This window comes from Ahaetulla prasina, chromosome 6 (assembly GCF_028640845.1).
Source record: "Ahaetulla prasina isolate Xishuangbanna chromosome 6, ASM2864084v1, whole genome shotgun sequence".
Classification (NCBI taxonomy): domain Eukaryota; kingdom Metazoa; phylum Chordata; class Lepidosauria; order Squamata; family Colubridae; genus Ahaetulla; species Ahaetulla prasina.
This window is the reverse complement of record NC_080544.1, coordinates 66,127,604-66,152,138: the sequence shown is the minus strand read 5'-3', so window position 1 is coordinate 66,152,138 and position 24,535 is coordinate 66,127,604. Positions and strand designations below refer to the sequence as shown.

The window sequence follows — 24,535 nt, the reverse complement described above, 5'->3', positions numbered from 1 at the left end:
GCGGGGGGGGTCATGTGCGTGCGTGCCCACACCCATAATTCTATGTGTCCCGCGCATGCACATGCAACCCCCTCCCCCCTGCTCCTGGCATGCGATGGCCCGGTAGGCCCATTTTTCTCTCTCACCTGGCTTCAGAGTCTCTCTATGAGTCTGGGGAGGGCAAAAAAGGCCTTTCGCACTCCCCAGGGGCCCTCTGGAGGCCAGAAACTACCTGTTTGCCAACTTCCGGTTGGATAGGAAGTGACTTTTTTGCTGTCCCCAGCCTCCAGAGACTCCTAGAGAGGCTCTGGAGGCTGGGGATAGCAAAAAAAGTCACTTCACCAACAAACACGGAGGAGATTCTAACACAGGAAGAAGCAATTTCCCCGGAGCCATGGATTACCAAAAAAAACCAAACAGGGGAAGCGGAGAAAGAGAGGTAAAAGGGTGGGAATTTTAAACAGATTAAGGAATAGGAGAAATAAAACTCCTCTGCCTTCAATTTTCCTAACCAAAGTACATTCACTTGCTAATAAGATGGATGAAATACTCCTTTTAAACAGATACAATTCTGATTTTTCAAATTCAGCAGTCCTATGCTTCTCTGAGGCCTGGTTAAATGAACCAGTTGAAGATAGCAGCCTGCATATCCCAGGGTTTCAGATTCAACAATCAGACAGAATTGCAGAAACATCTGGTAAAAAGAAGGGAGGAGGCTTATGCTTATATATCAACAACAACTGGTCTCAGGATATAACTATAATATATAAACTGTGACAAAAACTTAGAAACATTAATTATCAACCCTATGACTATCATTAAGTGTTGTACCTTATGATTCTTGATGAACGTAACATTTCTTTTATGTACACTGAGGCATATGCACTGACAAATTCCTTGTATGTCCAATCACACTTGGCCAGTAAAAATTCTATTCTATTCTATTCTATTCTTTCTGTCATTATTGCCATAAATATAGTCAGCATTCAGCAGCAAGATTGGCCTATAATTTTGGATTTTTTTTCTTTTCCACAGTGTCTTTGGGAATTAAGGTTATCAGTGTCTGCATCCAAGATTTTGATATCATTGGTCGCTCTAGTACTTCATTATATGTTTGTAATATAAGCTAAGCAAGATCACATCAAATATCTGTACAATTAGCACAGGGGCCCCCCAGGGCTATGTGCTCTCCCCACTTCTCTTCTCTCTGTATACCAGTGCTTCTCAAATAGTGGGGCGGGCCCCCCAGGGGGGGCGCGAGGCTCCGTAAAGGGGGGCCCGTTTGACCTCGGCAAACACTGTCATAACAAGCTAAGCCCCGTGTTTACAGTCGCGCGGGGGGGCGCGAAAAATGTTTTCTTCTTCCTAGGGGGGCATGACAGAAAATAATTGAGAAGCACTGCTGTATACCAATGACTACATCTCCAACAATCCATCTGTCAAGCTACTGAAGTTCGCAGATGACACAACAGTGATCGGTCTCATTCGAGACAATGACAAATCCGCATATAGACGAGAGGTCGAATGACTAGCCTTGTGGTGCAATCAAAACAATCTGGAACTGAACACACTCAAAACCGTAGAAATGGTGGTAGACTTTAGGAGAAACCCTTCCATACTTCCACCTCTCACAATACTAGACAACACAGTATCAACAGTAGAAACCTTTAAATTTCTAGGTTCTATCATATCGCAAGATTTAAAATGGACAGCTAACATCAAAAACATCATCAAAAAAGGACAACAAAGAATGTTCTTTCTGCGCCAACTCAGTAAGCTCAAACTGCGCCAACTCAGTAAGCTCAAACTGCCCAAGGAGCTGCTGATTCAGTTCTACAGAGGAATTATTGAGTCTGTCATTTGCACCTCTATAACTGTCTGGTTCGGTTCTGCAACCCAACAAGAAAGACACAGACTTCAGAGGATAATTAGAACTGCAGAAAAAATAATTGCTACCAACCTGCCTTCCACTGAGGACCTGTATACTGCACGAATCAAGAAGAGGGTCGTGAAAATATTTACAGATCCCTCACATCCAGGACATAAACTGTTTCAACTCCTACCCTCAAAATGACGGTATAGAGCACTGCACACCAGAACAACAAGACACAAGAACAGTTTTTTCCCGAAGGCCATCACTCTGCTAAACAAATAATTTCCTCAACACTGTCAAACTATTTACTAAATCTGCACTACTATTAATCTTCTCATAGTTCCCATCACCAATCTCTTTCCACTTATGACTGTATGACTATAACTTGTTGCTGGCAATCCTTATGATTTATATTGATATATTGACCATCATTTGTGTTGTAAATGTTGTACCTTGATGAAGGTATCTTTTCTTTTATGTACACTGAGAGCATATGCACCAAGACAAATTCCTTGTGTGTCCAATCACATTTGGCCAATAAAAAATTCTATTCTATTCTATTCTATATTAAATCCTCCAATGGGTTTTTGTAATTCTTTGTAAAATTCCACTGGGATTCCATCTGGACCCGGTGTTTTATTGCTTTTTTGTTTTTGGGTTGCCCTTTTTAATTCTAACATCGTTATTTTTCTGTCTAATGTTTCTTTTACATTTTCCGGTAAGGTTGGGAGGTTTCTCTGCTGTAAATGTCTTTTAATGTCATCCTCCTCAATGTTCTCCCGACTATATAAGTTTTGATAATATCTTACTGCTATATTTTCTTTTTCTTCCTTCTGATGCTGTGCTATCCCTTTTTCATTTTCTAGTTGTTGTATTGATCTTTTTTTAATTTGTAGGCCAACCATCTTAATACCGATGAAACTTAAAGTAAATGAACAACATTAAATAAAGAGATGTAAATATAAATGAATATAAATCTGTAGATAAGAACAATGAATATTATAATTGTGTGTGTGTGTGTGTATTTATATATATATATGTGTGTGTGTGTGTGTTGAAGTAATGCAATTATAATACTATTGAGAAGTAAATAGAAATGCTAGAATAGAGAACTACAAAAGCAAAATAGGTATGTCGATACGGAATGCTATAAAATTACCATTGACAGTATATAATATTCAATACGCTATGTTTTGACATGTTTTGTTTTTTATATATGTGTGTGGTTGTTTTTTGTATTGTTTTTAAAGACAAACTGTTAAATAAAAATTATTTTTTAAAAAAAAGAAAAAGTAATATTTCTTTTTGTTAGGTAAAAATGTGCCAGCTACTGAAGCACTGAAACTGGGGATCTTAGATGAGATTGTTAAAGAAAATCCAGTTGAAGCAGCTATAAAGTTAGCACAAAGAATATCAGGTAAGAACTTTCAGTTGTACTGGGCAAAATATAACACAACTAATTCCCAAAAGGAAGTACAAACCAGTGGAAATAATTATTTAGCTGATGTTACTCTTGGTTGGCACAAGGTTTTTGATTAAAAATTGTAGTGTATTGCCATAGGAGTTGGGGGTCAAGCAGCAGAAAAGTTAAATAAATATATATTTAATATATATATTAAATATAATATATATATTATAATTGAAAATCTATCATTTGTTGGCAATGTCTGATAGCTATTTGATAAATTGGTGTTTTATAATTCACTATACCTGTTATGACACCTACTTTGTGAATAGGCAGTCATTTTATAAGAGCATTCACTATTGCTAGTTCTATAAAATATGAAATTACCATTTTAAAGTGTTTGTTTTCTATCTTCGTAATTTGCAAATCTGTTTCCAGAAATTTCTGCTTGCATAGTTCCTTCTTGGCAGTTAGACAATTAATGTACAGTGATATAAAGCATAAAGACTAGTGAGACAACATGGGAATAGAACATTGTGTTCTTTATGCAGTTCAGTCATGGAAATTTTTCCCAACACAATTGCTCAATACGATATAACATGCTGAGCAACATCAGGAATTCAGTTTATTCAGGTCTGTCTTTATTCTTAAGAAATAGTAAAATTACAGTTGGTTCATATGCAGGTGGCTATGAATTGTAAAACCAGTCAAAAATTAGTTGTATTTATAATTATATATACAGGTGGTTTTCAACTTACAAACATTCGTTTTGTGACAGTTTGAAGTTACAATGGCACTAAAAAAAGTGATTTATCACCATTTTTCACATAACCACAGCAGCAACTCCATAATCATGTGATAAAAATTCGATCCCTTGGCAACCATTTCATATTTATGATGGTTGCAGTGTCTCAAAGTCATGTGATCACCTTTGTGACCTTCTGATAAGCAAAATCAATGGGGAAGCCAGCTTAGTAACAATTATGTTACTAACTTAACAACTTGCAGTGATTTTCTTAATAAATCTGGCAAGAAAGATTGTAAAATGAGACGAAACTCACTTAACAGCTATCTCATTTGGGCAACAGAAATTTGGGGCTCACTTGTCATTGTAAGCCGAGTACTACGTATATTATAAATGTGGGGAGAGGAAGGAAAATAATTTTCCGCTGGTCTGGAATGAACATATTCAGAAGCAGATAGCCAGATGCCTCCCTAATTCATTGAACTTTGAGAAAGGGGAATAGATACAGCCCAATCAGACTTGCAAGTTTCTGTTATTATAGCCATTTTTTAATATAAAAGTAGCTTTAATGTTCTTGTGGAATTGATTCCCTGGTCTTGTGGACATATTGAATGACTAAATTGTACCACTGGTTTAAATGAAATAATTATTTTGTAAAACAGAAGCAATCTAATGGGGATACTTTGTAGAAATTGAGACACCAAAACGAACGTAACTTTTGAATAACAAAGCACTGGTTTGGTCATATTTTTCTTAAGTATCAAGAAAAAAAAGCTATATCTAGAAATTGTATTTTCCCTCATACCCATAAAATTGCATTCGTTTTCACTGTTTCTCTGAGGAAGACAGTGATTAATGACATATACTTCATATAGTCAGGTTTCACATTTAACAGCTTGTAAACACATGGAAGTGATGATATTATCTATACTTACTGGATTTTAGTTCTCATTTCTTCTCAAAGATACATATTGGGTTGCTCTGGGGATTCACTCGGATGCATGAAAATACAGATTTCTCAAATGCAACTTGTATTTAAGGAAATATTATTTTAATTCAGTTAAATCTATTGGGAACAAACAAAAAATATTTGACTTGAGTGGATGTTTTGCATCAACTGCTTTTCTCAGCACCCTCTGCAGTTTGTCCACACGATGGCGCCAAACTTTGACAAATAATGTAACTTTCTGCACTCATTCTCAGTGTTCATGGAAGCAATGATGGCAGCTTAAGTGCTAGGAAAGCAGCTGCTATGCCATTGTTAAATAAAATCTGGACAATGGCTGGCTTTGTGTTAATACTATAGCTCTTCTAGGCTTCTTGATAGAAGAGAGGGACATACAAAAAATAATCCTGTCAGTTTATGAATTCTGTTCGTAAACCAAGCCAGGAATGCTTCAAGCCTTACCTCTATTAGCAATATTTCCATAAATCTTCATATCATTTTCATTCTGTAAAAGCTATTTGCAGATAATTAGCAATCATTTCCAAGCCTGCCAGCCATGAAATAGTAAAAGGAACAGAGTATATTGCCTCACCAGAAGCAAGTCCACTCATCCCTACTCCATATGAAAAAGTAATAAAATATTATAAATTGCTGGCCCACACACTATCCATATCCTTATTTCATCTTGTATGCTTTTGTCTTACATACAAAAATAAAATAAAATAAGCTCACAGAAATTTCCATAAGAGCAAGGGAAAATGCTCCAAGCTGCCTCTTCTTTTGAAAGAGGGAAATCACAAAGACAGGGCTGCAGGGCAAGACAAGCGTTCCTGCTAATGGGGAAAAACAGTTTCAAATGCCCTGCAGATGGACCAAAAATAAATCAGTTCAACCATTAAACACATTTGATATCACAGGGTCATGACAAGCTGACACGTGGTCTTTATACAGAAATGTACCCACATCTAAGACAGATTTCTAGAAAGGCACATTTTGCTGGCATTTGTTTTACTATCGTTACCGATGGTGCTTTAGGAGTGAGGAAATAGGGAAATGTGGCTTATTTACCTGGTTGCCACAGACTACAAAATGGTAACCTGCCATCTTCTACAAATAGGCATAGATTGTAATTTAAATCCCATAAATTGTATGATTCTCAAATCGATAAGAAACTTTTTTCTTATCTTGTTTGAAGTCAGTCTCAAAAATAGGAAAACTCCAGAGAAAATATTTAATATCTTTCCAGACACACATGTTTTTCAAGGGTTCTTGTTCTATAGAATATAAGCACAATAATACTTTTTTCCAAACCAATACAGAACAATAACTTATTAAATTATTTTAATATTTATTAGCTACAGTTAACATTTCAAGATAATTAAAACATATGAAGTAGTTTTGTTTACGTTGTTTCCCTTTTATACAAAAAGCACTGCTGAAATAATGTTTTAAAGTTCCCAGCAAACATGAAAGTTATGATTCTTTTATATTTAAATTGCTATATATTCTGAAGTACTCTTTCTATGAATAAATGCCATTAAGTCATTTTTATAATTAAAAATGCTCAGCAACTCTCAGGATTCTTTGAAGAACAGCTTATTTCATAGCTCTAATTCAGGGTTGAAGATAAGGAAAAGTGGTTTAGGGAGGCCAGACGGAGGACTAGATTACTGTACAAATTGAATTCTTTGCATTAATGCTGATCTAAATTGCCAGTGTGCTTAGCAGGAATTATTTGCATTTCCAAATAAATGCACATGCCATTAGACAGTACAAGTAGTTCTTAATTTACAACCATAAATGAGCCCGAAATTTCAGTTATAAGTCTTGCTGGTTGTTAAATGGGTCACTACGTGACTGACCAGATGTTACATTTTTTTTGCTAAGTGAATATATGGTTGTTAAGAAAAGGCCATGGAACAGTATTAAACAAACCCATTGTCTGCAATGGGCATTTTTTTGCCAAAAACTGGAAGTAAATGCCAGTTTCTGGCAAAAAATATATATAAATTGTGGTCAAGTGACTGTAGGATGCTTCAAACAGCCATAAATGCGGGCCTTTGCCAAGTTCCCAAAATGCAATCACATGACCACGGCGAGGCGGCCATCAGAACCTTGAATTTGGGTCATAAGTGCCTTTTTCAAAGTTTCTGTTGTAACTTCAAATGGTCGCTAAGCAACCAGCTATAAGTCAAGGACTACCTGTATACTGCAATCCTTTCCCACCTACTTAAAATAAACTTCACTGAATACCATTATCACAACACTGCGTGTGCATACTTCACATCACAATAGGTACTACTGTATACAGTGGTATTAAATATATTTAACAATGGGCAACAGAACATTTACATTGTTATTGGTTTTTTTGTACAAAGAAAAAGAAACTGCTAAACTGATAAGCTAGCCTGTTTTATGGGATGATTTGTTTGCCTTCTCTAGGTCAGCCATTGGGACCTCGCAGACTCTCTCTGAAACAGACTCCCAAACTCCCCAACATGGAAGCTTTTCTATATGAGGCACTTTTGAAGGTGAAGAAACAGGCTCCAGGATGCCTCTCACCCGAAATGTGCTTTCGAGCTGTGGAAGCTTCTGTGTACTTGCCCTTCGCAGAAGGAATTCGCAAGGAAAAGGAGCTTTTTCTTCTCCTTCTCACTTCAGGCCAGGCTAAAGCATTGCAGTATGCTTTCTTTGCCCAAAGAATTTCAGAAAAATGGATGTTGCCTAGTGGGGCATCCTGGAAGACTGCATCCCCTCAACCAATCCGGAAAGCAGCTGTGATAGGTAAGTTTGTGACCATCTTTGAATTATTCAAAGTTCAACTGTTCCTGTTGTTTTGTTGGGGGAAAGAAAACATTTTCTGAAGAAAACGTGAAGAGGACTCTGCAAACACTGCACAGTTACTTTAAGGTACTTTAAGGTACCTAGTTTTCACTTTAAGCATTGCTTAATTTCAATAGAGGAAGTGCAGAGCTCCATTGTTAATTCCTCTTACTGTCATTTCCCTTCCCCAGAGATATATCTCAGAAGCTATAGCCTCAGACATAACACAGGTTAGAGGAAAGACCATGATCAGGGGTGAAATGCTACTGGTTCGCACCGGTTCAAGCGAACCAATAGTAAAAAAATGCTACCGGTTCATCTGAACTGGTATTTCTGATGATCAGCTGTGCTGCACAATTTATATTCGCTAGAAAGCAGAAAATTTGATTTTAGCAATTATAAATTGCGCGGCACAGTTGTTCCCCCCCTCCGTTCTACTTACCTTCTTAAGCCTCCTTTTTGCGCTGCGCGGTAGCGCCTGCAGTGCACCTGTGTGCATGGCGCCCACGGTGCGCATGCATGCAAAGTATGTGTTTGGTATGCACTGTGCATGTGTGTGCGTGCAGCACACATTTGGTGTGTACTGTGCATCAGTGGTGGGATTCAAATAATTTAACGACCGGTTCTGTGCCCTAAAAATTTCTTCCAACAACCAGTTTACCAAACTGCTCAGAAAGTTAACAACTGGTTCTCCCGAAGTGATGCGAACTGGCTGAATCCCACCACTGCTATGCATGCATGCAAAGCGTGCATTTGGTGCGTACTGTGCATATGTGACAGCATGCTCCGTGCATGCACGCACAGCGAACCAGTGGCAAACATCAGAGGATTTCACCACTGACCATGATTCTATTTGCATTACTACATAATTATAATTAACTAAAGCTGGATCAATTGATTCAGTTTTCTGAGATCACATACTAAACAATACACTAAACAAACAGACTTAGTGCACACAATATCCTGGACTATGTGTGATTGGTTACTATAGTGTCCATTGTATCATGCAAATCCAGAATAGGGTTGTAAACAAGTAAATCTTTTCTTTTAAATCTCCCATTGAAAAGGGAGAAAAGGCAGTCAGTGATATACTAAGTCCCTTCTGCATTTTATGCTTTTAAATAAAAAAATCTGTTGATGAAGAATGAACTTTTTTGGTGATATGCAGCAATGAAAGAATTTGTAATTTCTATTACGCACTTTTGTCACTGCAATAATAGAGATTCTTCTGCTTTCCCTCTTGCCACCCTGGGTAGATTCTCTCTAGGGGGAGTTAGCAAAGAGACTCTCAAAAATTGTTTTCTTCCTTTAATTCACATATTTAATCATTAATCTCAAAATGTTGTGTTGACACTTGCCTTTTAAGAAGTTTTAATTTTCATTGTAATGATCCACTGCTTCCATTTCTCCTTGCCTATCCCCAGGAAGATAATGCACTCATTAATTTTTTATAAAGGCATTAAAATTAAAAAAACCCTCTCTTTGATGTACTGTACAGTTTCTTCAAAAGCTCTTTGTTGCTCTGCATATTGATTGGTTTATACTCAGTGGGAAACTCTTCCCTAAGTAGCCCAGTCCTTGGTAGTGCCCTCTTTGATTTTAAGAGAGTGACAGTCATGTTATACTTTCACTGTCTCCCCCCTCCTCCCACCCCGCAGTCTGACTGCTATATACAAGATGTGGTCTGCTGCAGCGTGTGCACACTGAACTCTCTGAAGCTCACCTGAGCAGGAGGCAGCCTTGAGGGACCAGTCTTCATCTGTCTGCAACTTTGCAGCCTTAATTATGCTTCTCTGCATATCTGATATCCTTTTAGCTAAAAAAGTGGCAAATTAAATCTGCTTGCAATTTTGAACCCTTTTAAGTTGCTATGACTTATTGGAGAACCGACATTTGAGTGAAGTATCATGCAGTCTATAACACAGTACATGTAGAATATCATTATTTTGTTCCATATATACACACATAATGTGTATGAGTTGAATTTCCCTTACCATGCAGAAGGAAGAGTCTTCTTTATGAATTCACGGAATGTCATGAGTGATGAATACGCAGAAATTATTGTCTTAAAGAAGCATAGATACAGGTTCAAACTTTTCCAGGTTACTATGTGGAATGAAGCAGAGCTAGTAGATGTCATGGCCCCATCAGACCCCAATTCAGAGGAGGAGGAGGAGGAGTTGGAACCGGGCCATCCAATGAGGATGGCACATCTTTCATGGAATGTTTGGAGAGGCCAGGGGCTGAAGACAATGCTGAGGAAGGTGGTCGACTGAATGGAGAGCTACCTGCCCTCACAGAAACAGGGGAGGATTGGCCGCTGACAGGCAGTGGTGCTGATAGGCAGCAGATTCCTTCTGTTGAGGAACAGCTGCCTCCCCCACTCGATCCAATGGCACGGAGAGCGGAGAGTAGGCAAGCTCGGAGAAGAGCTGTGAGGCTACTCGGGAGGAGGTCACCCTCCTCCTCCTCACAAGGAACACCTGGAGTGGATTGACTTAAGGAGACGCTGTGGGGAGTTAGTCTTTGTCAGGAACAATTGTTTGTTTTGGCTTACATTCCCCCGGCTTGAACTTGTGCCTTTTGCCTTGCCTTGCTTCGCCTCGAGGACTGCCTTTTGCCTTGACTTTGCCTTGAGGACTATAGTTTGCCTCAGGGACTCACTTAGCTGTGTGGATTGGACTTGATATCTTGGACCTTGCCCTGTGAGCATGCTCCTACTCTATGGACTTTCTTTGTTATATATGGGCTGTTGTTTGGGGGTCTGAGGGTGGCTGCCTCCAGGGTTGTGTGGGTTGGAGCCTTACCAGTTGTTGGACGGCCATTTGTTGGAACATTTACTTAGTGCTCTCTAGAAGTCTCCCTTGCCTTGATGACCTCGGCCATAACAGTAGAGGGTTTTATATCAAGCTAAGAGCACTTTTACAAAATGTACGCCTTGTTTAGTGGACTGTTACTTTATAGTGCATTGACTTTGAACCCTGAGATAATTTAACAAAGCAAAATATGGCTGAGAGAAGTACTTGTTGACTGCTGGTTTTTTACACTGTCAACTGGTCAGGTGGAAATGCACTAACTGCCTCTTGTTCATTACGTTTTAAGATTGCGGTGATTCAGATGGGGCGTCTGAGGGTGGTCTTGGTGATATTGTTTGGGATGAGTTTGACCCTGTGACTCCCGAGGACATAGAAAGGTTGTTGGATAGGTTGAATGCCACCACGTGTTTACTGGACCCGTGCCCCTCCTGGTTGGTGCTGGCCACTCAGGAGGTGACACGAGGCTGGCTCCAGGCGATTACGACCGCTTCCTTGTTGGAGGGAGTCTTTCCGGCCGCCTTGAAAGAGGCGGTGGTGAGGCCCCTCCTCAAGAAGCCTTCCCTGGACCCGGCTGTTTTAGGTAATTATCGTCCGGTCTCCAACCTTCGCTTTGCGGCGAAGGTTGTAGAGAGTATGGTGGCATATCAGTTTCCCCTGCACCTGGATGAAACTGTCTATCTAGACCCGTTCCAGTCCGGTTTCCGGCCCGGTTACAGCACTGAGACGGCTTTGGTCGCGTTGGTGGATGATCTCTGGAGGGCCAGGGATAGGGGATGTTCCTCTGCCCTGGTCCTATTAGACCTCTCAGCGGCTTTTGATACCATCGACCATGGTATCCTGCTGCGCCGGTTGGAGGGATTGGGAGTGGGAGGCACCGTTTATCGGTGGTTCTCCTCCTATCTCTCCGACCGGTCGCAGACGGTGTTGACAGGGGGGCAGAGGTCGGCCTCGAGGCGCCTCACTTGTGGGGTGCCGCAGGGGTCGATTCTCTCGCCCCTTCTGTTCAACATCTATATGAAGCCGCTGGGTGAGATCATCAGTGGCTTCGGTGTGAGGTACCAGCTGTACGCGGATGACACCCAGCTGTACTTTTCCACACCGGGCCACCCCAACGAAGCTATCGAAGTGCTGTCCTGGTGTTTGGAAGCCGTACGGGTTTGGATGGGGAGAAACAGGCTCAAGCTCAATCCTTCCAAGACAGAGTGGCTGTGGATGCGGCATCCCGGTACAGTCAGCTGAGTCCACGGCTGACTGTTGGGGCGAGTCATTGGCCCCGATGGAGAGGGTGCGCAACTTAGGCGTCCTCCTGGATGAGCGGCTGTCTTTGAAGATCATTTGGCGGCCGTCTCCAGGAGAGCTTTCCACCAGGTTCGCCTGGTGCGCCAGTTGCGCCTTTCTAGACCGGGATGCCTTATGCACGGTCACTCACGCCTCGTGACGTCTCGTCTGGATTACTGCAATGCTCTCTACATGGGGCTCCCTTGAGGTGCATCCGGAGGCTTCAGTTAGTCAGAATGCGGCTGCGCGGGTGATAGAGGAGCCTCGTGGCTCCCATGTGACACCTATCCTGCGCAGACTGCACTGGCTACCTGTGGCCTTCCGGGTGCGCTTCAAGGTTTTGGTGACCATCTTTAAAGCGCTCCATGGCATAGGGCCGGGCTATTTACGGGACCGCCTACTGCTACCGAATACCTCTCACCGACCCGTGCGCTCTCACAGAGAGGGACTCCTCAGGGTGCCGTCAGCTAGGCAATGCCGTCTGGCGACACCCAGGGGAAGGGCCTTCTCTGTGGGGGCTCCCACCCTCTGGAACGAACTTCCCCCAGGACTCCGTCAACTTCCGGATCTCCGAACCTTTCGTCGCGAGCTTAAAACACACTTATTCATTTGCGCAGGACTGGATTAGTTTTTAAATTTATATTGGTTTTAAATGGGTTTTTATTATTTATATTGCTTTTTAATTCGGCTTTGTAAAATAAGTTTTTTAAATGTGGTTTTAGTGAGTATTTATATGTCTTTTACTTGCCTGTGAACCGCCCTGAGTCCCTCGGGAGATAGGGCGGTATATAAATGTGATTAATAAAAATAAAAAATAAAAATAAATAAGATCTGCAGCAGCAAGAATGACTATGAATCAGCTTAAAACTTGTTTCTGAGGAACGAGGAATTTAATACTAATTCTAGGGGACCATGATGTAGAAGTATCTAAGAGCTGCTCAGAGTTGTGTTTTAAGAAAGACAGCCATACAGATCTTTTAGAATAAATAAGCATTGATGTCTAACCATATCTGTACTCATGTTTGGAAGCCTCTCAGCATATTATTAACAGAAAATGTATATAAAGAATGTAGATAAACATTAGTACTTTGACTGAAAAATTATAGTTTGAGTATATTTTAGGCCTCCTGAAATGTCCACAATAAGCTTTCTGAAATTACTCAAGAGCATGGATCACTTTGTGTTGATACAAGCCTGATATATTGCTTCAGGCTAATAGAATCAGAAAAGCTTCTGGGACATTGGTAAAACACATTTTGTTAGATTTATTGCTGCATGAGTATTTCTAGTGTTTGGCTACGCAACAAATTGATGTTTTGTTGTAATAAGTAAGCATGCAGTAATCTAGTACTCGCTCATAAAACTTTGTATGTTGTATATACCAAATACAAATTTCATTTGCTAGTGCTTAACTTAACCATGTGCTAATATTAATATTCATTAGTGCTTACAGTTTTTTTAAGAACTGGGATTGGACTCTTTGAACTTCTGCATAAATACTTTTCTCAGCATACAAATAGGCAAGAAATAGTTTCAAGGAAAAAAATACTTTTCTGTCCCCACTAAAGGTGAAATTAAATTTAATGTCGAAGATCCATGAAAAGGAGTATCTCTGTGTGCATGTTTTAAAATGTGACAGTTGCCATGGAAATCAATGATTCAGGCTGGGATTAAGCTCTGGGGAAACAGGACTCAACCTTTTCTCCATTTATATTTTCCCAATTACAATTCCTCCTCCAGCTATTAAGGGGCCTCTGAGTTTTTGGAAGAAAGACATTCTTGTAAAAGGCCACATGGATTTTGAAAAAAATTATTTAAGAAAAAACTTCTAACCAGCAATAAATGAATGGGCTCAAACCTCACAATAAGCCATGTTGCATTCAAATCATGGTTTGTTGAATGACCCATAAGTGCTGGGTTCATACACTATGTTAAGCAAAACCTAAACAGGTACAATCTGTTTGTAACCAAATTACAGCAATGGAGGGAAATGACTGTTAACTATATTCACGTTTCATATAAATTTATTATATGGTTCATTTAGCATGTTCTGCAAATCCAGCTTTCTGGATTATAATTTGTGATATATGCTTTGGTGATACTTTCCTTAGCCTCAGGCTGCTCCAGATACCCAGAATTCAGTTCACAGAATTCTCTGCAATTCTGATGCTGGCTGGGAATTTTGGTGTTGATATTTATACATCTGGAACTTGGGAAAGACCAGTTTTATGTACTCATGTGAAATAAATCATTCAAACCACAAAGTCTTTGCTAGGAGATGAAGTTCCCTGCATGAAACTCCAATGTAGTTAACAAAACCTACTGTTTTTGGTGCCTGCCAGTCTTCTTGTCCCCTTGATTTTTTACATTAAAAAAAACACCTTTAATGTAATGAGAAGCTACACACTATATATGAATGTATAAGAATTCACTATTTCATAATATGAATTTCTAAGAACCCTAAATCAACTTTCTTAGAAAATAAAACTAATGAGAGACTGAAGGGCAATGCATTATTTAGAACAGTGTTCTCCAATTTTTACAGCTTGGTGGCCTGGCAGGAGGGAGAGGAAAAGTGGCCTGTGCAAGCAGCAGGTTGGCGTGCTCACATATGTGCATTGACCTGGCACTCACACAAGTTCAGCTGCACACACGCGTGCACCAGCCAGCCATTCACACGGCCCGCTTCCAAACAGGCCAAGCCAAGTAATGGACCATGGCCCGGGAGTTGGGGATGCCTGATTTAGAAGTCTGCTACTTACATCGAAAAAGGACAAAGATAAACAGGATTAATAGAAGTGCATATTTTTACTCATGGTTTGTAATTAACCATATTCCAATAACTTTATTTTTGAGAAGGTACAAATCACCCCAAATTGCCATTTTGCTGGTATGTTCACATATCGTCAAAATTCTAATTATATTGCCAGTCTAAAAACTTTGGAGAACTTCGAACAATTTGGCTTTTCTTAAATGTATAGTATCAATAGTCTCTCTGCTTTAATATCAGAGTTAACTGAGAAGTGAAAACATTTGCCTGTGGTATTATGTCAGTTTAATAAACGTTGGCCAGAACATTCTAATAATTGCTTCTTCTTTTTCTCTCTTTCATCCAAAAGGTTTGGGGACAATGGGCCAAGGCATTGTGGTATCTCTGGTAAAGGCTAAAATTCCAGTTGTGGCTCTGGAGAAGGATAAGAAGCATCTTGAAATAGCAAGAAAAGCTATCAAAGCTTGTTTGGAGCGCGAAACTTTAAGAATGCAACAGAAGGGCAAAACACTGGATATCCATAAATCTAAATTACTTCACTTCACTCTGGATTTTGGTGCACTAAAAGATGTAGATCTAGTTATTGAGGCTGTGTTTGAGGATATGGTTCTGAAAAAAGAAATATTCTGTAAATTATCCGAAATCTGCAAGCCAGAAGCCTTTTTGGCCACTAATACTTCTTGCCTAGATATAGATGAGATTGCTTCTATTACTAACCGTCCCCAGCAAGTCATTGGTACTCATTTCTTTTCACCGGCACATGTAATGAAGTTAATAGAGATCATTCATGGACAGCACACATCTCCTACTGCTATTGCTACAATTATGAACTTGGCCAAAATTATGGACAAATGTGGTGTTCTAGTAGAAAATTGTTTTGGCTTTGTTGGGAATCGGCTACTCAATTCTTATAATGAACAAACATATTTCCTTTTAGAAGAGGGCAGTACTCCAGAGGAGATAGACAAAATTATGGAGGAATTTGGTTTCAAACTGGGTCCTTTCAAAGTATCTGATCTGGCTGGGCTTGATGTGGGCTGGAAATCTAGAATAGGGCAGGGCCTGACAGGAGCCAACCTACCTCTTGGAACACCTCCCTGCCAACGAGATGGTAAACGTTATAGCCCTCTTCCTGATGTCCTGTGTGAGAAGGGAAGATACGGTCAGAAAACTGGAAAGGGCTGGTACCTATATGATAAACCTGGGGGAAAGACAGCAAAGTCTGATCCCTGGCTTCACAGTTTCCTTCAGAATTATAGAAATGCCCACAACATTACAACTCGCACCATTACCCAAGAGGAGATTTTGGAGCGTTGTCTGTATTCACTTGTCAATGAGGGTTTCCAAATATTATCTGAAGAAATGGCATCTTGCCCAGAAGCTATTGATACCATCTATATCAATGGTTATGGGTGGCCCAGGCATAAGGGTGGTCCAATGTTCTATGCTTCTGAGATTGGGCTGTCTAAGATTCTAACAAAATTGCAAAAGTATGCTGAGGCTAATCCTGACATACCTAAACTACAACCCAGTCCCTTTCTGCAGAAACTTGTCACCCTTGGTAACCCTCCATTGAAGAACTGGCCATCCCTTGTGAGAGCCCAGCAAAGCAAGTTATAATTAATGTTTTCTGACAATCATCTTCTTTACATGCAAGTGGGAGAGTTTTATTTTCCTAACTTATTCTAAAGTAGCTTTGGGATGCATGTAAATGTTCTCATGGGTCATTTTTAAGCTCTCCTTATTCTTAGACTTGGGGTGCTACTGTTTGCATTGTTTTCCATTGTTGTGAAGCCCATGCATCTCAGGGAAGACCCAGTGGGAACAATGCCTTTTTAATATATCTTAGCATTTAATGAAAGCCTGGATGATTGTGTAGATGATTGTGAGAAAGGATACTTGCACCCATGCCCTGGCAACCCTTCAGTAAATGGCAGAATATAACCTATGATAAATTCAATGAAATCCTTTTCTTCTTTGAAAGAAATTTACAAAGCAAATTCTCTTTCATCAGATGGAATGAGAGCTGATAGGAAAATAAAACATAGAATATTTTTTCTACATACAAGTTATCATTCAGTATAAACAGCCTGTTTCCTGTTCTGCAACTTAACAAGACAGACACTGACTTCAGAGGATAATTAGAACTGCAGAAAAAATAATTGCTACCAACCTGCCTTCCATTGAGGACCTGTATACTGCACGAATCAAGAAGAGGGCCGTGAAAATATTTACAGATCCCTGGACATAAACTGTTTCAACTCCTACCCTCAAAACGACGCTATAGAGCACTGCACAGCAGAACAACTAGACACAAGAACAGTTTTTTCCCAAAGGCCATCACTCTGCTAAACAAATAATTCCCTCAACACTGTCAAACTATTTACTAAATCTGCACTATTAATCTTCTCATAGTTCCCATCACCCATCTCCTTCCACTTATGACTGTATGACTGTAACTTTGTTGTTGGTAATCCTTATGATTTTTATTGATATTGGTTGTTTCCTGATTGCTTATTTGTACCCTATGATTATCATTAAGTGTTGTATCATTAAGTGTTAAATTTGTACCCTATGACCATCATTAAGTGTTGTAAGTATTGTACCTTGATGAAAGTATCTTTTCTTTTATGTACACTGAGAGCATATGCACCAAGACAAATTCCTTGTATGTCCAATCACACTTGGCCAATAAAAAATTCTATTCTATTCTATTCAGATTTTTTAACTGTTTCAGGCTGTAGTCTGAAATACAGGGTGCTATAGAATAATATCTTTTCTGATTTCAAAAATGAGCCCACACCCTCTCTCCGCAAATGATAAATTGTTGCTCACAAAGTGCCTTTTATCATACCACTTGCTTGAAAGCACATTCGAGTATTATGCTGCCAAGTGTCTGAATATACTTGATCAAGCCATCTTACAAGAAGAGGGGAAAAAAACTTTGATCTGAAAGTTGCTTACTATTCTGGAAGTAAATATATTCCTGGGCTGAGTATATTCTTTGCTTTTGTTCCACCTCAGTCTCCCAAGCCACTGTTTTTACCAATTGCACCTCTGAATTCTGATTTTAAAAAAGTTAAAACAAATAATTGTTAAATTTTTGTATGCATCCTCTATTAAATTAGATTGTAAAGCAAGTTTCTCAAACTTGGTACCATCCAGAATGCTATACCACAGAGGTCTCCAACCTTGGCAACTTGAAGACTTGTGGACTCTTAACTCCCAGAATTCCTCAGCCAGCGTTGCCAAGGTTGGAGACCCCTGCGTATAGCAGGTAAGGTATTGGACTGAAAAGGTCCATGTATGTATCCTTCCTCAGCTAAGAATCTGCTCTGTTCCATTGAACTAGCTGCTATATTTCAATCCAACCTTTTAGGCTCTCAGAAGAATTGGAGGAGACAGTCCTTATATGTGCTGCTGTGATTCCTGAAGAAGATTGAATATTCCAACACATCTAGAAGATACCAGGTTGGGGAAAGCTGTCCTAAAATTTTAAGTAAGATTTGTGAAATTGTATCAAGCTTATCAACTTGTTAGTTCTTTTTTGGTCACGGAAATAAATATGTGTCTTCCTCAAGTTAACACTCCACAAAAAATGTTAATTTTCTAACGCCTTGATTTCTGAATATCTGAAGAGAGTTAGCTTGGAGAAGGCTGCTACAAGTATACTTTTGGTTCTAGAATATGTAGTACAAGGGAAGATATAAAAATGTGATAAAAAGAATAATTCTGTGTGACATAGAAGAAAACAATATTTATTGTTTAATTAATAATGGCAAGGCCTCAAAATTTATAAAGTTTTTTTCCCCAAGCTTGCTATTTTTAGAATCCAGGAAATTAAGATTTAAGTGCTGATATCCAGAACCACCTTCTTAACTGAAACATTTTATCAACCCTCTTTTGTGTTACTATAATGTCCCTTTTCCCCTCAAATATTGTAGAGAGAAATTAGCCATGGAGCTAATCCTCACATTCCATTTACCACAGCATGAAGGTGCATGGCTGTTTTTAAGGGATGGGTACTCGTGATGTCTTCAGGTCTTGCCAAGCCTGTGTTATGAGAGCCTGCAGTCATCTACTGAAATCCTTCCTTTTTTTCCTGATGTAGGTTTTTGCCATATGAACAATGTAATGTTTCAGTGATGAGGCTGGCAATTGCATCAGGGACATACTCCCAGTTCCTATTGACTACAGATACCCTTCCCCATTTGGTCACTGCCTTATTCCTTCATTTGGTCTTGGGCTGCAAGAAAGACTGTATAACTACCTTGTACAGACTTGTTGGCCTGGATTCCCCCCCCCCCCACTTTTTTTTTTTTACCATAGGACATCAATTTTCAAGATCAATAGTTGCAGGAGATTAATCAATATTCTGGTTAATGGTTAGTGCGGCGACTGAGGGGAACAGGCAGGAAGGAACAGTTAAGACTACTCTGTCTTGATTGACAGGTTATTTTTATTTTGAACAAAAGATTATCTCCTAGGATACAGTCTTACAGCAAAAAAGAAAAAGAATTGGATCACATTCTGAAGCACAGGAGACATAAAACGTGAAACTGGAGAGACCACCTGGAATACTTCCCACTATATATTATGAAAAATTGAATTAATTAGTTTTGCCTACACCAAAAAGAAATGCAGGCTGAGTGGGATAAGGATGCTAGAGAATCATTAATTGCTACCTTAAATTGCATTAAATTGTGTAGGGGTGGCAACACTGTTGGCCTCATTGCTGAAGCTAGACTGTGAAGACACACTGCTGACACAAAGATACAAAAGCATATAACATGGTGATCAGGCTGGATCTACTAGCACATGAGAAATCTAATTAGTTGAAGCAGCATGAGATTAGTGATTAGAATAGCCTTCTTCAGCCAGATGATTGCACCATCAACTGAGATGGACTACATTCACTGGTTACTGATAGTGATTGGAGTTGTAGCTACCAAGTATGGGAAGGCTGAGTTAAAATATAGCTGCAAAATTTATTGAGTGAACTCTCATTCTAATTTACCTCATGACTTCTACATGGATGGCTGAGACGACTTCTACACTTTTGAGTATCGTGGTGAAAATGATTAAAATGTGGTATGCATTGAATAAATAATACCGTATATACTCGAGTATAAGCCGAGTTTTTCAGCACGTTTTTTGTGCTGAAAAACGTCCCCTCGGCTTATACTCGAGTCACGCTTCGGAACCCCGCACAGGAGGGGTACCGAACGGACTCCCATGGGAGGGGCGGGGCGGGCCCGCCGAGGTCTCGCGATTTGTCGCCCCAGGCCGGCCCCATTCCCGTGTCTGGTGGGCGGACGGCGCAAACTTGGCGGGCTGTGCATTGGCGGGAAGCCCTGGTGGTGCAGTGTTCCCGTTCGCCCTGGCCTCCGTCCTCCGATCTCCTGCGCTGGGAGCGGCGGCGAGCCAGCGAGCAACCCGGGCACCGCGGACTTTGGCAAGGAGGAAGGTGGGAGGAAGCGGAGCTGCCGGCTGTGGGGGTTGAGGCGTGCAAGAGGAGTGGCGTGGAAGGCCTTTTGTGTGTGTGTGCGTGTGTGCGCGCCTGTGTGCCCTAGGGAGGAAGCGGAGCTGCCGGCTGTGTGGGGGTTGAGGCGTGCAAGAGGCGCGCCTCCTCCTCTTCCTCCACGCTCGCTCCTCTTGCACGCCCCTCAACCCCACCATCCCCCACCCTCTCCAGCGTGGTCACCTCCTCCTCTTCCAGGCGGCGGCGGCGGCGCTCGGTCCGGCTCGGCGGGCGCCACAGCCGCAGCTCCGCTTCCTCCACTGGTCCCAGTCCAGCGAGCGGTGGCGACATGCGGCGCCGGCATGTCGCTTTCACCGCTCGGCTGGATTGGGACCGCTTAGGTCAGCGGGCGGCGGAGCCGCCAGCCTTCTCGGCTGAGGAGGAGGTTTCAACGGTGGCGTCGGCCGAGAAGGCTGGCGGCTCCCCGCCCGCCGCAAGCCAACGGTCCCAATCAGCGAGCGGTGGCGGGCGGCGCTCGGCATGTCGCTTTCACCGTTCGGCTGGACTGGGACCAGTGGGAGGGAAGCGGAGCTGCCGGCTGTGGCGCTCCGCTCGGGGCCGCCGCCGCCGCCGCCTGGAAGAGGAGGAGGTGACCTTCACGCTGGAGAGGGTGGGGATGGTGGGGTTGAGGCGTGCAAGAGGAGCGAGCGTGAGGAAGAGGAGGAGGCGCGCCCTCTGCACGCCTCAACCCCCACACAGCCGCAGCTCCGCCTCCCTAGGGCACACACGCGCACACACACGCACACACACACAAAAAGGCCTTTCCACGCTCACTCCTCTTGCACGCCTCAACCCCCACAGCTAGCCGCTTCCTCCCACCTTCCTCCTTGCCAAAGTCCGCGATGCGCTCCTCTGGCTCGCTTCGCCGCCTCCCAGCGCAGGAGATCGGAGGACGGAGGCCAGGGCGAACGGGAACAGCCCACGCTCCGAAGAGGGAAAGGGAGCGAGTGGGTGGGTGGCTGGGACGAGACCCCCACCACAAACACACACACACACGCCCCGTGAGACGTCTTGCTTGCATGTCACACACACGCACCGCTCGCTGGGAAAAAAAAAAGGATGGATGGATGGAAGTAAGGAAGGAAGGATGGATTGATGGATGGAGGCGACCGCTTTGAGCGCAACCTTCTCCGCAACTAAGGGGGGTCAATGTTTTCCCAATCCTAGGGTGTGGCGAAACAGTCATTCTTTCTTCCCCCCTGATCGCACTGCAGCGCCCATCATCCCCAGCCGGCAATCTGAGCTCGTGCCATCGATGTGGTCCTTGAACTTCCCCCTCCTTGTTTCTAACCCAGCCTAGGATGTAGTGGTAGTAAAACGGCCAGGAGAAAGCTTTCGCTCTTTTCGAGAGGTCCTCTTGGAAGGCTGCCTTGGAAAGGGAAAGTGGGGAGGGGGCAGAGATTTCTCCCTCAAAGGTCCCCTTGGAAGGCTGGGTTGGAAAGGGAAAGTGGGGAGGGGGCAGAGATTTCTTCCTCGGGTCCTTCTAGAGTCCTTGAGAAACTGATATCATACAAGGTTAATAAATTATACTCCTCCTCCTCATTGATGAGTTTTTCATCCTGAAATTGATTGAAACATTGTACCATCATATGCTGCCATAGTATAGTGTTAACAACATCTGTAAAGATGATATATGAGCATGACACTAAGTTTTTCTATATTTCCCCTTTATTGAAAAACTTCCATCATGCTTCTTTCTGAAAACAAAGGTCATTATAATATACCTCATTATATATTTGATTTGATGATATTTCAGTTAATAAATACCATTTAAGGTGTTAAGCTTCTTTTCTTTTCAGCAGCAAAGTGAATTACAACTTTAAAGAACTTTATTACTTTATATTCATTTATTTTAAGTATAGATTTTAGATTTTTAAACAAGGACATCCGCCACGGCGACGACTGCTAGCCAGGAGCAACCTGACACTAGCCACCGCTCTGGGCAGGCCAGGAAATGTCTACTAAAGCAGCAGAGACTCTGCAAAAGCCTCTTCAATCCAAGGGCGCAAAGCCAACCCCAGTACACCAGGAGGAGATTCAGTCCGAATCAAGGTGAGGCGAGGATGAGGAAGGGGTCTGCGGACCGAGAAACGCGACACTGAGGACCGTGACAAAGCGGAAGCTGCGGAGGGCAACATCAGCGCCAACGCTGCAGGTTTAAGACGCAACATGCGGTGTGGGAAGAAAGGACATAGCTCAGGTTTGCAGAGCGGCCCAACCTTCCGCCGAAAATTCAAATCGGAAATCAAACGCGGAACCGAAAGGCGGCCCGCGATTGGTTCAAACAAGAAAAGATTCTAACCAAACGACTGTCATAGGCGCCCTCAACCAAAGTGGAAAGAAGATTTTCACAAAGCCCAAGATCGAGGGAGTACGGTGCAGGCTTGAAGTAGACACGGGATCAGCGATCACCATCATGTCCTGGGACACCCTGGTCGCTGCGTCCGTCGCGGCGCGCCATCTGCAAGCACAACGGCCTACGAGTGCGACTACCAGAATCGCATCCCTGTTCGAGGACCACCTCCGTCGATGCACGGCCTCACAAAAAGACCCTGCCCATCACAATCGAGTCGAAGGAACTCTGCCCAGTCTGTTGGGACTAGACTGGTTTCGTGCCCTGGGCATGGGAGTGACTGGCATCTACAGAAGTGACTGCAATTTGAAAGACATTCTCTTTAACGAGTTCAAGATGTCTTCAAGGACTGCCTGGGCAAGTACAAGGGGACCCCTATTTCCTTCAACTTAGACCCCAGGTAGCCCCCATTAGGCTTAAGGCGAGGAGAGTCCTTTGCCCTAAAACCAAAAATTGATAAGGAGCTGGACAAGCTCATAAATCAGGGATTTTGGTGCCAGTCGATCACGCAAAGTGGGAGACGCCAATCGTCACCCCATCAAATCGGACGGGTCAATTAGAATTTGCGCTGACTACAAGGCGACGCTTAACAAAGCCTTACAGAAAGCGACGGTTCCCGTGGTGCAACATTTATTGCACTCCTTGGGGCAAGGGCAAGTCTTTGCAAAGTTAGACTTGGCCCAAGCCTACCAACAACTGCCAGTAGACGCCCGCACAGCAAGCCCAAACGATTGTACGCACAGGGGGCATTCAAGTGCACCCGATTGCAATTTGGGGTTAGTGTGGCACCAGGGCTGTTCCAAAACCTGATGGAACGACTACTGCAAGGGCTCCCAGGGTAGTTCCTACTGATGATGTCCTAATTTCAGGGAAAACATGGAGGAATTGGGGAGTTAAGAAAGGTCTTGAGCATTTTCCGGACAGCGGATTAAAAGTCAAGACAAATAAATGTCAGATAGGGGTCGAATCGGTCGATTTCTTGGGCTACCGGATAGACAAGAAAGGAATTCACCCTACTGAGAGCAAGTTAAGGCAATTAGGAAGGCTCCAGCGCCCAAAAACAAAGCAGAGCTGCAGGCATTCCTGGGATTGGTTAATTTTACGCGGTCTTTTTAGAAGAACAAAGCAACCGCTATGGAACCGCTGCATAGGCTCTTAGGAAAAATACTGTTTGGTCTTGGGGAAAGTCAGAAAATAGGGCTTTGAAGCAGTAAAGAACCTGCTCTCAAGTGATAGCCTGCTCATCCAATATCACGACTCACTACCCCTAGTGCTGGTTTCATGGCGCTCCCTTATGGGGTGGGGCTGTACTCAGCCATAGACTTCAAACGGCACAGAAGCCCCTATAGCGTTCTACTCTAGAACGATGTCCTCCCCAGAGAGGAACTACAGCCAATTAGACAAAGAAGCATTAGCCATTGTATCAGGGGTCAAAAATTCCATGAGTATGTCTTTGGGCGGAATTTTGAAATCGTGACTGACCACAGACCATTACTGGGATTACTGGCTGGCGACCGCCAACGCCTGTGGCACTTTCGCCACGTTGACTCGATGGACTATATTTTGGCAGCTTACTCACAAGCTGCAGCATCGACGGGGAAAGAAGTGGGGCATGCAGGCGCATGAGCCGATGCCCACTGCCAGGGGCGACCGAAGACCCCACTCCGGGACGCCCATCCTCATCTTATTGACTCGTTGGACTCTGGCCCAGTCACATCAAAGGAAGTGGCTCGGGCATCATACCGACATTGTGTTAAGGACTGTACTCGGTTGGGTACAGAGGGTGGCCAGCGCGCCGGGCGAACGGTTCAAGAATTTGTTAAAAACGTGATGAGCTCTCGGCTCAAGGGGTGCCTGTTATGGGGTGATCGGTAATAATTCCTGTTAAGTTAAGGGGCAAGGTATTGGACCTCCACGAGGGTCACCCAGGCATCGTAAGGATGAAGGGTTAGCAAGAAGCTATGTATGGTGGCCACTCATGGACGAGAGATTGCTGAGAGGGTAGGAAATGCCAAGCTTGCCAAGA

General features: G+C 42.5%; 1 protein-coding gene across 2 annotated transcripts in view; it reads left to right on the top strand.

Annotated features, from left to right (window-relative positions):
• EHHADH (enoyl-CoA hydratase and 3-hydroxyacyl CoA dehydrogenase) overlaps positions 1-17,730 on the top strand; it is a 30,481-nt gene extending 12,751 nt beyond the window's left edge. For both annotated transcript variants that reach the window (XM_058188408.1, XM_058188409.1), the window contains 3 exons: positions 3,165-3,269; positions 7,391-7,732; positions 14,985-17,730. In XM_058188408.1, the coding sequence (XP_058044391.1) occupies positions 3,165-3,269; positions 7,391-7,732; positions 14,985-16,255 (1,718 nt within the window). In that variant the 3' untranslated portion in view covers positions 16,256-17,730. The remainder of the gene's footprint in view (positions 1-3,164; positions 3,270-7,390; positions 7,733-14,984) is intronic.
• Positions 17,731-24,535: the final 6,805 nt, after the last annotated feature.